This window comes from Microtus pennsylvanicus, chromosome 8, assembly GCF_037038515.1.
Source record: "Microtus pennsylvanicus isolate mMicPen1 chromosome 8, mMicPen1.hap1, whole genome shotgun sequence".
NCBI classification, from domain to species: domain Eukaryota; kingdom Metazoa; phylum Chordata; class Mammalia; order Rodentia; family Cricetidae; genus Microtus; species Microtus pennsylvanicus.
Genome location: NC_134586.1, coordinates 97927156 through 97942064, shown reverse-complemented (window position 1 = coordinate 97942064; position 14909 = coordinate 97927156). Strand labels below are relative to the sequence as shown.

The 14909-nt window shown below is 45.4% G+C and overlaps 1 protein-coding gene across 27 annotated transcripts in view; it reads right to left on the bottom strand.

Annotated features, from left to right (window-relative positions):
• The window catches only part of Kidins220 (kinase D interacting substrate 220), a 97704-nt gene extending 85187 nt beyond the window's left edge, over positions 1-12517 (bottom strand). For 18 of the 27 annotated variants that reach the window (XM_075984109.1, XM_075984108.1, XM_075984104.1 and 15 more), the window contains exons 1-2: positions 12366-12510; positions 2304-2444 (exon numbers count right to left, since the gene is read on the bottom strand). In XM_075984109.1, coding sequence (XP_075840224.1) covers positions 2304-2411 — 108 coding nt within the window. In that variant the 5' untranslated portion in view covers positions 2412-2444; positions 12366-12510. Of the gene's footprint in view, positions 1-2303; positions 2445-12365 lie in introns of all 27 variants that reach the window. The other 9 variants (XM_075984112.1, XM_075984113.1, XM_075984089.1 and 6 more) reach the window with 4 other exon arrangements.
• Between the last annotated feature and the right edge of the window lie 2392 nt (positions 12518-14909).

The window sequence follows — 14909 nt, the reverse complement described above, 5'->3', positions numbered from 1 at the left end:
CTCGTCCCTCTCAATCCCTTTTCCCACATCCTCGCTCACCCACAGGATGACTTCTGCCATGTTGTGAGCAGCAAGAATGCTCTCAGCAGATGCCTTCATCTTGGACTTCCTAATCTCTAGAACCACGAGAAGACATTACCCAGACTATGGAATCACACTACAAATGCACGCAAGCTGACTAAGACACCTCTCCTCTACTTCTTATCGTGATCTCAGGCCCAAGTACACCAAAGAAAACAGAACACTATGCACCAACTGAACTTTTCAAGGGGTGTCCGTCCTCCTCTCAGCTCCCAGGAGGTTACAATGCAAACCCGCCTACAATTCAACCACCTTTCCCTTCTAATTCCTAGGACCTTGTTTCTACCTTTTTATGTGAACCAGACTTACACAATCAGTGCCCTTACAGCAGTCATCTCTTATAGGACTATATTCTTCTCCCAATAGTTAGAGTAAAACCAAAGCATTCTGAAATCCTCTCTTGAAATTCCTTTTAGAGTGTTTATAAACACACACAAAAAAACCCATCTCTTAAAGTCTTGCTTCATTTTCTTAGTCAGAATGTCCAGTCTCAATATTACCTACCACCCAGCCCTGCTCCACCCCAAGGAAAGTGACCTTGCTCTTTCCAAGATGGAACTACTCATAAGCGGAGACTTCTCTAGTATATAAATAAAAGAGGCAAAGAACCCAGATGCACTGACTGTGGCCAATTATATGCTAAACACACACATATATCATTTTACTTCCCTCGTCTAATATTGAAGAATCCTTTCAGGAATGCTGAGCAAGGGCTGTGGAGAGCTGAGTCAGAGCCCCCAGGACCTTATGGTGGAAGGAGAGAACGACTTCTGCAAGCTGTCTTAGGATTCCCACACACATACACACAAAATACATAAAATGATAAGCTAAAGATGAATAAGATGAAGGAATTTAAATACTTAAATTTAGATTCTAAACTTAAAGACAAAAAAAGATGTGAAGATCTAAGCATCTTTGTGAAGCCCTGGATCACTCCTAGCCTTGTTGAACACAGGGCCTCACCCATGCTAGCAGCACATTCTACTAAACAGCTAGACCTCCCAGTCCAACAGTTTAAAACCAGGCTGTCCCTGAACTCACAAAGATCTGCCTGCCTCTGACTCCTGAGAGCTGGGATTAAAGGAGTACACCATCATATCCTGCTCCAAGATTAAATTCTGTAAGTAGAGATGACGCAGTGGATAACGGTACTTGCCATCAAGCCTGACAATCTCATTCTATCTCCAAGATCCACGATAGTAGAGAACCAATTCCTGAAAGCTGTCCCCTAACTTACACATCTACATACACACACACACACACACACACACACACACGTTTAATAAAAATAAAAAGTATCAATTGTAGGGCTATGGATACAGCTCCACAGTAGTGTTCTAACATATTATGCGTGAGGGCATGGACTCGATCCCTAGCATTAAAGAAGGAAAGAAGGGCAGAAAGATGGCTTAGTGGTTAAGAGCACTGGTGGCCCTTCCAAAGGACCTGGGTTCAATTCCCAGCACCCACCTGGTAGCTAGCTCACAACTGTGTGTTAACTCCAGTCCCAGGGGATCCAGTGCTTTCTTCTGACTTCTGCATGCACTAGGCATGCACATGGCACACAAGCATATATGCAGGTAAAATGCCCATACCCATAAAATAATAATCTAAAAATTTAAGATTTATTAAAATAAATACATACTTTGACAGTTAAAATTTTATTACTCTCTAAAATGTCACATTGAATAGTTCTCAACCATCATACTACATCTGATGAAATAAGAGCAATGCTTTTGCTTACACTATTTAACAGAAATATTTAAGGTATTTAAGACTAATATTTAAGGTAAGTTTACTAATTAGTTACTAAACAGTAACATAGTGTATATAATACTCTCTAAAACATGCAGCATCTAAAATCCCAAGGTGTGTGAAATGAACGACCCAGGAGGATTTGAGAGTCCACTGAAAAAACATTTAGTCTGGTTGCTCTAGTTGAAGGAAGGGGAATCTTAGATTATAAAGCTTCCTCGGAGCACTGTGGTTTTCAAGAACCAAACCTCCTGAATACTTACTATTTTATCAGGGGAAAGTCAAGAAGTCTACATTCAATATTCAATGATTTATATGAGCTAAAAGTACTTTCAAATCACGAAATCCAAAATACTCCAAGAAGAAGCTGCATCATGAATACGTCCACTGAAGCGGAGAGCCACCTATTCCCACCTTCATCCTTAGCACCGCACCTCGTGCAGAGAGCAGTCTACTCCCGGCCTCACCTCATTTCTCTCATCCACATCTTTGCACTTCTCAAGAAGAGCTTTCAGAGCAGGAATATTTTCTTCTTCCACATAATTTATCACACTCTGTGATATTAGAACCGACATTTTCACAGAAATCTATAGCCGACTTTATTTCACCTGTAAAAAAGTCAGACAAAATGTACAAAATGATTATTAAATATCCTTCACTTTTACCCTTAAAAGTGTTCGGATACACTTCCAATGGTAGAAATATAAACAAATCCCTACACCTCAACTTTCAGAATGCTGAAAAGACGTCCTGTAGCACGAATTCCAATTGTTCTTAATAATAAACACTCGGAGTCAGATAGAGGAGTTAATGATGAAAGATCAGAGAAGCCGAGCGGCCAGCCACTGAAAAGTTCTTACCTCTTCCAGTGCTCAGATTGAAGGGGTGATCCCATCTCTACAAATCCTCAGACTGCACTGAGCTCCTGTCTCCTCCCACCTTATACTCCTCTCTCTGCCCAGCCATGTCACTCCTATCTCCACCTCCCTAGTGCTGTGAGATTAAAGGCACGGGATCCCAAATGCTGGGGTCCCCTTTGTGTGAGCTCTTTTTCTCTTTTAGGCAGATTCAAACTAGTGTAGCTCAGGGTGGCCTTGAACTCACAGAAATCTGTCTGCCTCTGTCTCCTAAGTGCTGGGATTAAAGATGTGCACCACCACTGCTTGGCCTCTATGGCTAACTAGTGGTTTAGCTCTGCACTTTGATCTTCAAACAAGCTCTATTTGTTAGGTTACACACAAAATATCACTACAATGTCCTTTCCCAGACTAGCAGTGCATATCAAACTTAGTTCGTCAAAAACCCAAGATGGATGCTACTGAGCTTCATCACCAGTTCCCCAAGCGCAAGGGAAGTGGTGCTCCAATGTGCCTACTGCTGACCCCATCTTGGAGCTCCAGCTCCATCCTTCCAGGGCCCAGGCCTGTGACTTTACCTTCCCTCTCACATGACATTGAATCTAATATATAACCAACCTAAAATAGCAAGCCCTTCTAGCTCTATCTACAAAAAGTAATTCCTATCTATTGTCACTGCCTCCATCACTACCAGACTACAAGCCATCCTGACATCTCACAGCTTCCACTCAGCCTCCTTGACCCTCTCTGTCTACAAAGCACCCCACAGTGAGCTTCTAGATGAGCTAGCAGAGGCTATAGAAGTGTGGGTATGAACAGAAAAGGAAATGTTGGTTCAAGAGTACAAGGTTTTAGTTGGATCAGGGCCAACAGTTCTGTAGCATATCGTGTTTTTTTCAAATTAGCCAAGTGAGTTGATTTTAGATGTTCTCATCACAAAGAAATTATAAAGATGTGAGGTGATTAACAAGTTAATTAGCCTGAGCTGATCGTTCCATATGTATGCACACATGGAAATATATAAAATTAGTATTTATCAATCAAAAATAAAGAACATTCAGGCATGGATGCATTGGAATCATTGGGAGGTCTTATAGCACAGATCCCTGTCCTCTCAGAGCCCCTGACTCAGCAGGTCTTGGCAGGGTCCCTGAATCTGCATCTTTGACCAACATGCAAGTGACTGACGCTGTCATTGAAATGTGTACTAGAGCCTTACTGAGCTGAACTGAATTCTTTTGCTCAAAGCCCTACAATGGCTTCTCGGAAGAGAAAAACATCAAATGTTTTCATCTCAGCAGAGGACTGTAAATGGAATGGCCTCTCACCTATTTAACACCCATGACCCTGTGGTTCTACAACTCCCCCTCGGTCCCTTCACTACAAAACCATGGCCTATCCCACCCAGGCATCTGTGTTCAGCTTGTCTATTTAATTTCTCTTCATCAGATGTGCCCATAGCTGGTCTCATTCTTGCAGGCCACGCTATGACAAAGCGTGGCCTACCACGGGACGTCTGAGAGCAATAACTTCAGCTGCCCCACAGTAACCCCACACTCCCATGCCTTGACCACTTGCTTGTTCTCCACCGGTCTCCACCACTAAAAAAGCACTCTGTTTGCTCAGTGTACACTACCACAAGTAGGGTGTAAGCTGGGAAAAGGAGGGTTGTCTAGAGGAAGTAGAGGGGGTGGGATGAGGTGGGTGTGACCAAGATACATTGTATACATACATTAAATTGTCAATGAATAAATAAGAATAATCTAAAATTGTTTTTAAGTAGACTGCATTCTACTCAAGGGACATCTAAATGTAAAACTATCAGTCCTTCCTTCGCCTACTATACAGATTCTAACTCAAAATACACCAAATGTACCACATAAGCACAAAACTGCTGCTAAAAAGAACACTGTCTCTGTAACCGCTGATCAAGAAAACTGCCTGAACATAAAACAAAAAACAGTATGTAAAAAAGAAAAATCTGATAGATTGGGATTCATCAAAATTAAAAAAAGGAAAACAAAAATTTCACCTCTGCTAGAATTAAATTGCTCCTTCAGAAAATGAACTATTTCTCCTCACAAAATAAGAAAAGCCTCACAAGTTATTGCCAGTCCAACACTGAAATGTGTTCTCCAACAGAAGAGAGAAGCGACATTACTCAGACCATTTAGAACAAAACCCAAGCCATCGATTGATCCACTTCTCAGGCTGCTAAGCCGGTTCCAAAGGTGCATTAGGGCTCATCACAATTAACAGAGAGGATTTGTTGAGATTGTTTTACTAGAGGAAAAGAACTGAAGCATAAATCAAATACAAAATAAGATCAGAGAACCTCGTAAGGGCACCTCTGTACGGTTGTACTTGTAACTACTTATGTTGTAAGGAAATGGTTGAAAGAGCATTGCATGTTTCTAAGAGTCAGGTAGCCCTGGGTTGAATCCCGCTCTGCCCTTATTGATTTTGTATTCCTGAGTGTCCTCATCCATAAAACGAGAGGCAATCATCAACTTGTCTGGTGATATCATTGAGAAAATTAAGCAGAGTGAATGACCATTCACTGAGCCCCATAGGCGTGGACTGTGTCTGCCTTGCTCATCCTGTACACAAGCACTTGACACGTGCCTGGGAAGAGTTTGCTAGGCAGACAGATTAGGGAATGCTAGCTGACCTGACCTGACACCATTCTTTAGTGTTCTTTAGGGTTTCCATGGCTTTATGGCATCCCATCGATTAGATGCAGTTTCCTCAACCATTTGTCTGTGATCTCAAGGTGTTTGGTGTGGCTTTCTAGCTGTCAGTATGTGGTGCCTAGTTTGGAATAGAGAGTGGTAGGAGAGAGGTCCCTGACATCCAGACACCCAATCTTCAGACAACATGAAGATAGAGGATGTGTATTTGAGTTCATATTCTAATCTCAAAAGAAGTCAGAATTTAAGAATTAAACAGCTCTTTATTTCAAATTCTTTATATCAGCTCAAAAAAGGCTGAAGCAATAATGAAATATGAGTATTTGAACTCAATCCAGATCTTAATTCCTGTCCAGACTGGTTGTTTTGCACTAGACCAATATTCCTTTGTCGTGTATGCGCGCGCACATATGCAGCAGGTATGTTGTACCTTACCTACTGATTCAGATAGTGTAGACTCAGACTCAGACTACGCTCCTCTGTTTGGTTGTTTTGGTTTAGTTTTTTGTTTCTGTTCTTGAGATAGGCTCTTTCTTTTTTCACTTTATTTTTTTAAAAAACAAAACAAACTATCTTTTTTCATTTTACATATCAATCCCAGTTCCCACTCCCTCTCCTCCTCCCATTTCCTCTACCTTCCCCCATCCCCATTCCCCCCCACACACACACACACTCCTCAGAGAGGGTAAGGCACAATGCTCTGAGAAAGGTCCAAGGCCCTCCCTACTATATTCTATGCTGAGCAAGGTATCCATCCAAAGAGAACAGGTTCCAAAAAGCCAGTACAAGCAGTAGGGATAAATTCTGGTCCCACTGCCAGTGGCCCTTAAGTCTCTCTCAGCCATACAACTGTCACCCACATTCAGAGGGGCTACTTTGGTCCTATACTGGATCCTTCCCTGTCTGGCTGGAGTTGATGAGCTCCCATTAGCCTGGTAGACTGTTTCAGTGGGTGTCCCCATCATGGCCTTGACCTCTTTGCTCATATTCTCACTCCTCCCACTCTTCAGCTGGACTTTGGGAGCTCAGCCCAGTGCTCCACTGCAGGTCTCTGTCTCTGTTTCCATCAGTTGTTGGATGAAGGTTCTATGGTGACATTTAAGATAGTCATTAATCTGATCACAGGACAAGGCCAGTTTGGGTACCCTCTCCACTATTGCTAAGGTCATCCTTGTGGATTCCTGGGAATTTCTCTAGTACCAGGTTTCTTGCTAGCCATCAGGGAAATGCAAATCAAAACAACTCTGAGATACCATCTTACACCTGACAGAATGGCTAAAATCAAAAACACCAATGGTAGCTTATGCTGGAGAGAATGAGTATGGAAAATACTCCTCCATTGCTGGTGGGAATGCAAACTTGTACAACCACTCTGGAAATCAGTATGGCAGTTTCTCAGAAAACTGGGAATCAAACTACCTCAATGTCAGGAGCCATTTCAGGCTTCTCCTTTCTCACATCTCACAGGGCCTTGAAGTAAAAATCTTGAGACAGAAAACTTAAAGTTAAGCCGGGCGATGGTGGCGCACACCTTTAATCCCAGCACTCGGGAGGCAGAGGCAGGCGGATCTCTGTGAGTTCGAGACCAGCCTGGTCTACAAGAGCTAGTTCCAGGACAGGCTCCAAAGCCACAGAGAAACCCTGTCTCGAAAAACCAAAAAAAGAAAAAAAAAAGAAAACTTAAAGTTAGTCAAAACATTACGTGCTGACCATGGAGACTCAAGCTCTGGAAAGCACCACAGAGTGTCTTCATGGCTTGCTGCTTATCACTAACAGCAGATGTTCTAGCCACTGACCTTGCAACTGCCCTGTTTAGCTGCCAAACTGCCCCACTTAGTTGCCTAGCTACCGAGCCCCTCCTTCCCTTCCCCCTTTCCTCAGTTCTCCCTTCCCCCTTTCCTCAGTTCCCCCTGCCCAAGCTCCTTTCTGAGGAGTATTTAAGACATGAAACTTGCTTCAATAAACGGGATGCCTTGACAAAGAATACTGCTTGGCGTCTGTTTCTCTTTCCTCCCATGTCTTTCAGATAGTGCCTCTTCAAGACCCTGGAGTAACTTAGGACCTGCTAGGCAGGTCGCCTCAAGACCCAGCAATACCACTCTTGGGCATATATCCAAAGGATGCTCAAACAAAGTACAAGGGCATTTATTTATTCAACTATGTTCGTAGCTGCATTATTTGTAATAGCCAGAACCTGGAAACAACGCAGATACCCCTCAACCAAAGAATGGATAAAGAAAATGTAGTACATTTACATACTGGAGTACTACTCAGTGGTAAAAAAAAAACAATGACATCTTGAAATTTGCATGCAAATGGATCGAACTAGAAAAACCCATCCTGAGTGAGGTAACCCAGACCCAGAAAGGTGATCTTAGTATGTACTCACTCCTAAGTGGTTACTAGCTGTAAAGCAAAGGATAATGAACTTATAGTCCACAACCCTAAAGAAGCTAAGTAACAAGGTTAACCCTAAGAGAAACATATATAGATCCCCCTAGAAAGGGAAAATAGATAAGCTCTCCTGACAAAATTGGGAACATGGGGGTGAGGGGAGAAGGGCCTGCAGAAGGGGAGAAGGAGGGGAGAAAGGGAAGGAGGAGAAAAACTTGAGGAACAGAATAGTTGAGATGGGGGAAGGACAGAGAGCAAGGAAAGAGATATTTTAATTGAGGGAAACAGGTACTTCATACATAATTTTTAAGTTAGCCTCAAATTAGATCCTTCTGCATCTGCCTCCCAATGATGTGATTACAGACAGGTACCAGCAGAGTGCCTGACTGAATCCCACAGGTTCACGGAGAGTCTGGGGTGACCGAGTCACTGCCTCCTTGCTAATGTTGGACTTAGAAGATGGCATTAGAACTTTGTGAACTAATGGAACAGAAGGGAGTTGACTCCTGGGGTCCTTGAGAAAGGGTTCAAGTTTAATATACAGGAATAAAGTCTATTTTGGGGGCCAGTGGGAAGAAATTATTATTGCACTATATGAATCCATGTAAATATGACCTTCTGGAACAAGAACTACCTGGACAGAACACATTGGGGGTTGCTAGGGTACAAGACAAAAGGTGAGACACTGCTGAGGAATCCGAGAGAATGGGAAAGTTGATGGCTATTCTCTACTTCAATTGTGCTGGTGTTACATAATTACCTGGATGTGTCAACATTCAAGACCATACTGGGAGGTGGTGGCGCACGCCTTTAATCTCAGCACTCAGGGGCAAAGGCACGCTGACCTCAGTGAGTTTGAGGCCAGCCTGATCTACAAAGCAAGTTCCGGGACAGCCAGGGCTGTTACACAAAGAAACCATGCCTTGAAAAACAAAACAACAAAAATTCAAAACCATACCCTCAAAAGGGTATATTCTGTAGCATGTAAATTAATCATGTCAATATGCCTTAGTTTAAAAAAAAGTTATTTGATCCAATAATTTCACACCTAGGAAGCAATTCTAAAACTAGGAAAAACGTGGATAAAGATTTTAAATATCACATAACTTTATTTATAAGAACACATAGTGGATCTGTGTTGAGTTCCCAGTTCCTGGCCTCTTACAACTCTAGCTCCAGGGGAGCTTGCCTCCAAGGCACTGCATGCAAACGGTGTACACAAACTCAGGCGGACAAATTCATACAGGGGATCAATATGTTTCTAAACACTGTATTGATTAAAAAATGTCTGTGCATATATGGAGAGGGAGTAAGAACTACAAATGCGTTGTCTCAGCTGTTTAGGATATAGCACCGTCCAGTGCTAGACTAAAGCACAGTATGGCATTCCTGCACGGCCCGCCTAGCTCCAGCCTCACGTCTCACTTAGACCTCCCCTTCTCCTCCTCCCGAGGCTCACCTCCTACCACTCTACTTCACTTTCTTCAGGCTGTCTTGTGTTCCCAAAAAATGTCAACTGATACAGAGTACTCCAGCCACTAAGTATAAACCAACCATCACCCGCCAACACTATCACCATTCCCGAACTCAGCTTTATCTGGGATAGCACTCAGCATGACTCATCACGCCACTTACTTATTTAGCCTGCTCTTGCTACCCCAGCAAAGAGTTCAGTAAGAATAAGGACTCTGTTCACTGCTCAATTTTTAACAGTAGAACCAACCCAATCTTGGTAGAATGCGCATCAACACGGAATGCCAGAGGTTATACTCCCAGCAAACCAAAACACGCCCTGCATGCTTTGACAGCTACAGCTTCAAAGTCCACAATGGCTTAGACCTGTATCTTTTCAAGCTTAAAGGCTAACTCCATTCTCTTCTATCTCCAGAAACTATGCCAGCAAACAGAATCCCACTGTCAAGCAAGTAACTTCATAGGTACATAAAGGATGCCTCTTCTGGGGAGGGGGGGGTCTTTGTCCACAGACAGGCCCCCTGTCACCCCTCAACAAGAATGTTCTCTGCCATAGCCACAGGCAAGGCTATGCAAACAATCTGTACAGGTCAGGCTCAGAAGATAAGGTGGGCAGTCCAGAACTGGAATTATGGATGTCACTATGGATGAAGTGTAGGATCACAGTCATCAGAGAATGAGACCTTACAGACAGGAGCAGGCCCCCTTCCTAAGGGAACCAGAGAGGACCCGGCAAAACAGATCACAAAGCTCCTGGGTATCCTGACCTCTCCTCACCCCTGTGAGATTCCTTTCCCTAAGGTTTCTGCTCATGCCTTCTAAACATTCAGGAATTCAGTGGGGGAAAAAAGCTGACATTCTTCACCAAAAGCTGGAAGAGGGAGATGACACACTCATGCAGGATCATAGAAAATTAAATTTAGTAGTATATGTATACACAACCCAGAACAACAAAAAAAAACTGGCCGGGCGGTAGTGGCACACACCTTTAATCCTAGGACTTGGGAGGCAGAGGCAGGAGGATCTCTGTGAGTTCAAGGCCAGCCTGGTCTACAAGAGCTAGTTCCAGGACTGAGGACTGGCTCCAAAGTTACAGAGAAACCTTGTCTCAAAAAAAAAAAAAAAAAAAAAAAAAACAAAGAACCAGGACTCTAGGCATGACTTAGGGACCAAAACAGAAACTATAGGAGGGGCTGGAGAGATGGCTCAGAGGTTAAGAGCACTGCCTGCTCTTCAAAAGGTCCTGAGTTCAATTCCCAGCAACCACATGGTGGCTCACAACCATCTGTAATGGGGTCTGGTCTGCAGGCATACACACAGACAGAATAGTGTATACATAATAAATAAATAAATATTTTTTAAAAAAGAAACTATAGGAAAGGGATCAGGCAGTAAAAATAAAAAAGAGATATAAGACATCTCTTTTCAAGGAAATTAAAGACGAAATATTTGAATTTCTAGTTGAACAAAATATCCAGAGATATTCTAGATGGAAAAAAAAAGCAAACCATATGACTTGGAAAGAAAAGTAGGTGGCAATGTTAGGATTGCCATGAATGTCAGCTAAGAGCACCCATGCTTACTACAAGATGGAGAAGGAGAAGAGAACGTATAGGAAGAAAAGCAGCAGACATTTCTTTACATGTATCTGCCCCTTCTCACCACCCAGCCTGGGCTCTGATTGGGACTGGGGAGTGCTCTGGCCGCTACTAACATTTAAGTGCCCCTAAAGAGCTCGATTAGAGCCTGATGTGTTGGCACATGGCACAAGCCTTTATCCCCTGCACCTGGGATGCAGAGGCAAGCTAATCTGTCAGGCCAGGGCCATATATGAAGAAAAGAGAAGAGGCGAGGAGAGGAGGGGAGGGGAGACTGTTTAAAAGGACCCTAAATGGTGTGCACATCAATTATTTGCAAAGCATATCGAATACCATTAACTCAGAGAGAGAGTTCCATTTTGGCAGACCTGTGGTGGAGCTCAGAAACAGATTTTGTTTTGCTTTTTGGGTTTTTTTTTTTTCTTGTTGTTGTTTTCGAGACAGGGTTTCTCTATGTAGCCCTGGCTGTCCTAGAACTCACTCTGTAAACGAGGCTGGATCTGAACTCACATAGATCCGCCTGCCACTGCCTCCCGAGTGCTGGGATTAAAGGCATGCACCAGCACCGCCAGGACAGAAACAGATTGTTAAAAAGGACCACAAAATGAGTCCGATGAAGTAGCCTGTCCTTGTAAAGACTGAGAACAAAGATTAAGAACAAAGAACACACCTTGCCACAGCACTTTTCATTCTCATCTCTGCACCAACCGCCAGAGAGAGAGAGAGAGAGGGAGGGAGGGAGGGAGGGAGGGAGGGAGGGAGGGAGGGAGGGAGAGAGAGAGAGAGAGGAGAGAGAGAAGAGAAAAGAGAGGGGGGGGAACCTTCCTTTTCATGAAGATGCCTTGTTTTTCTTGGTGTTGAAATGTGAGAGGCGGGACTAACCTATGAGAATCACCTCCAAGAGGTTTTCCCCCAGCCACACCCCACAGCAAAGAAATCTGAGAAACAAGAGAAAGCCGCTACATTTTTAGCAAACACTTCTAGCGAGCAGAGAGCAACACAGTTACTAATAAGAAAATGTTCTAAACCCGGCTTAAATCTTTCAATACGTGAAAGCAACCTGAAAAAAAAAAATTCCTACACTGCTGGCTGACAAAGCAAACATGGACGCGTCCTAATCAGGGGCTTGCGGGGCGTTTAAAAGCCAGCACAGGACAATGGGTCAGTGGGCTCCGCGGTGACAGCACAGAAGAAAACAACAACAACAACACCCCACCCCCCAAAAGCAAAGGAAAAGCCTCGGCGACACCTGCTGAGTGATGGGGAGACTCACCAGGTGATGATGATGGGTATGACAGCCATGGAAGCCGCCTGGGCCTGGAGTCCCCGCCAATGACCCCCTCCCCCGGGAACGCCGCACCGGAGCGACCCGCCGGACCGCACCGCGTTCACCCTTTCGGCCCCTAGGCTCCGCACCAGCCTCGGGATCACCCGCCCCCCCCCCCACCGGTGCCGCCGGCCAGCCTCGGACCCTCCCGCTGCCCTCCCTCTCCCGGCCTCGCCGCCTCCGCACCGACCGTGTCACAGCCGGTCCTCGGCTCGGCAGAACCGGCTCGCCGCGCCACGGACCTCGTTAGAGGAGGCGACGCCGAGAGAGCAGGGTTCCCAGCGCTCTGCCCGCACCACACCCGGCGGCCATTTTCCGGAGACTCAGGAACTGACAGATCACGTGGGTCTGATATGGGCGGGGCTTCTCTGGCTCCGCCTCATGGAGGGCGGAGTAGAAGGAGTGGCAGGTGCCGAGGTGTCTCGGACGCGCAGTCCAGCTGCCCTCTGCACCGTTCTTCTGTTTAAAAGAGGTGGAGACTTCGCTTGTTTGGTTGGTTTGGATCAGGATGTTCTGTTTTAAGACAGTGTCAAAAAGCCCAGGCAGGCGTCAAACTCACTGTGCAGCTGAGGATGACATTAAGCTCCCGATCCTGCCTCCACCTCCCAGCCGACCTGTGCCACCACACCCAGCTAAATGCATGTATTTTTTTCACAAGTGCCCCAGGTAATATTTTTCCCTGTCATTTACTTTTATGAAAGCCAACTTATAACCCATACCTGGCATTATAAGCAATCACTCAGAGAAATAAACCACAATTGCACCTTTGGAAGGCACTGCCCACTCTTGCCAACGAAGGGAGCTCAGTTCCTCCTTGTAGGGCCCAGGAAAGAGGTGTTTGCCATCCGGTGTCCATGGCTTATTATCTCAAGACTGCTCAGCCTCTGCTTATCCTTCCTCCAGCTCTCCGAGGACCCACCATCTCTCCCAGGGTCCCTCCCAACTCTGCAGAAAAACGTCTCTGGAAAGTCACCAAATGCCACGACTGATCCCTGTCCACTTCAGCTAGACACCATTAGCAACCCCATTTTGGTAATGGTCCCTGCACAGTGCCTTGTGACACCGATTTCCTAGTTGCGCGCGCGCACACACACACACACACACACACACACAGTGGGTCTTCCTAGCTCCCACCAACCTTCATTAGTTCTGGGTTCCAGAGTTCTGCCCACCGTTTCATTCCCCTCCCCACCCAATATGACTGATACAGCTATTTTCAGGTGACCTGGCTCCCTCCAGGTCCTCCAGGAAGTTGGAAGTGTCTAACATGATACCACATATTGGCTAACCAGCCCATTAACTAACTATACTTATGTTCATCCCTCAGATCTATTTAAAAGCTTTGGGCCGGGCGGTGGTGGCGCACGCCTTTAATCCCAGCACTCGGGAGGCAGAGGCAGGCGGATCTCTGTGAGTTCGAGACCAGCCTGGTCTACAGAGCTAGTTCCAGGACAGGCTCCAAAGCCACAGAGAAACCCTGTCTCGAAAAACCAAAAAAAAATAAAATAAAAAAAAAAAATAAAAGCTTTGGAAGCTCTCCCCCAGGGGAGTGTCCAATCTCCCAACTCCTCCCCCTCCCCTCCCCCACCCCTCAGAACACTAAGCATTTCTCAATTAAACTCTTCAGTAGGTTTCCTCTTCTGTGAAACCCGTTCCTCATAGCACTAGTAGGTAAGGCTTTTGGAAAGCTTGCCCCTGTTCTGTCTGCCTTCCCCTCAAACCCTGCCACCCCAGCCTAAAAGCTGGCCAGTATTTTCTGTAACATAGACATGAAAGAGAGAGGGTCAACCCCGGGCTTGGTGGTGGCATACACCTTTGCTCTCAGCACTTAGGAGGCAGAGGCAGGTGGATCTGGTGAGTTAGAGGCCAGCCTGGTCTGCATGGTGAGACCCTGTCTTAAAAGAACCAAAAAGTGGAGGAAGAGGAAAAAGAAAAAAAAAGGAAGGAAAGGAGGGTAGATGGTTTCAGCGCCTGGGTGGAAGGGATCACTGAAAAAAAATCTCACGAAGAGAAAGATCAGAGAAATGTGGTTCCTGTGGCCTTAGGACTGGCCCTGGCAACTCGCATTTGTGCCCAAGGGTTCCTGGAGGATTCAGACCCTGGCCTTCCATTCTGTTTCTCACTCAGGCTTCCCAGACCATCCTCCAAACACCTGAAACTCCAGCAGAGGAGTGTGTAGATTAATGGGATAGCCTCCACAAGCAGAAAACTGACTTTAGGCAGCCCCAGGCTCATGCCTACTTACCTACACCAAGCTCTGCGGGAGGTGGGGGGAGCAGAATGGGTGGCAAACCCAACCCACTGTCTGCCTTTGGGAGCCCTGGAACACAGCACTAAATGAGGTAGGCAGAAGAGCAACATGCTGGGTCCCCAACTTAGGGACATCTAGGCCCTGCAGAACCACACTGGGAATTCTTGGTGAAGAACATGGCTAAGTAGGTCTCAGTCTCATACAAGCCCTGCTCTTGGAACCTACTGCCCCGTCCCCACCCCCCTCGTCAAAACTAAATCCCTGGGAATAGTAGGGAGCAAATCATTCTCTCCTGGGGCTATTTTGGGAAGCATTGTGGTTAAGAACTGGAGGTCAGGTGCCCCCTGCAGGCTGGGCTAAGTGAGGAGAGGCAAAGGAGACATAGAACACAATTCTAACACTCAGGAACCCAGCCCCTGCTCAGGGTGGGCAAGTATTAATTTATGGGGATGGAGAGGGGGCAGGGAATCTCTTAGATATTTT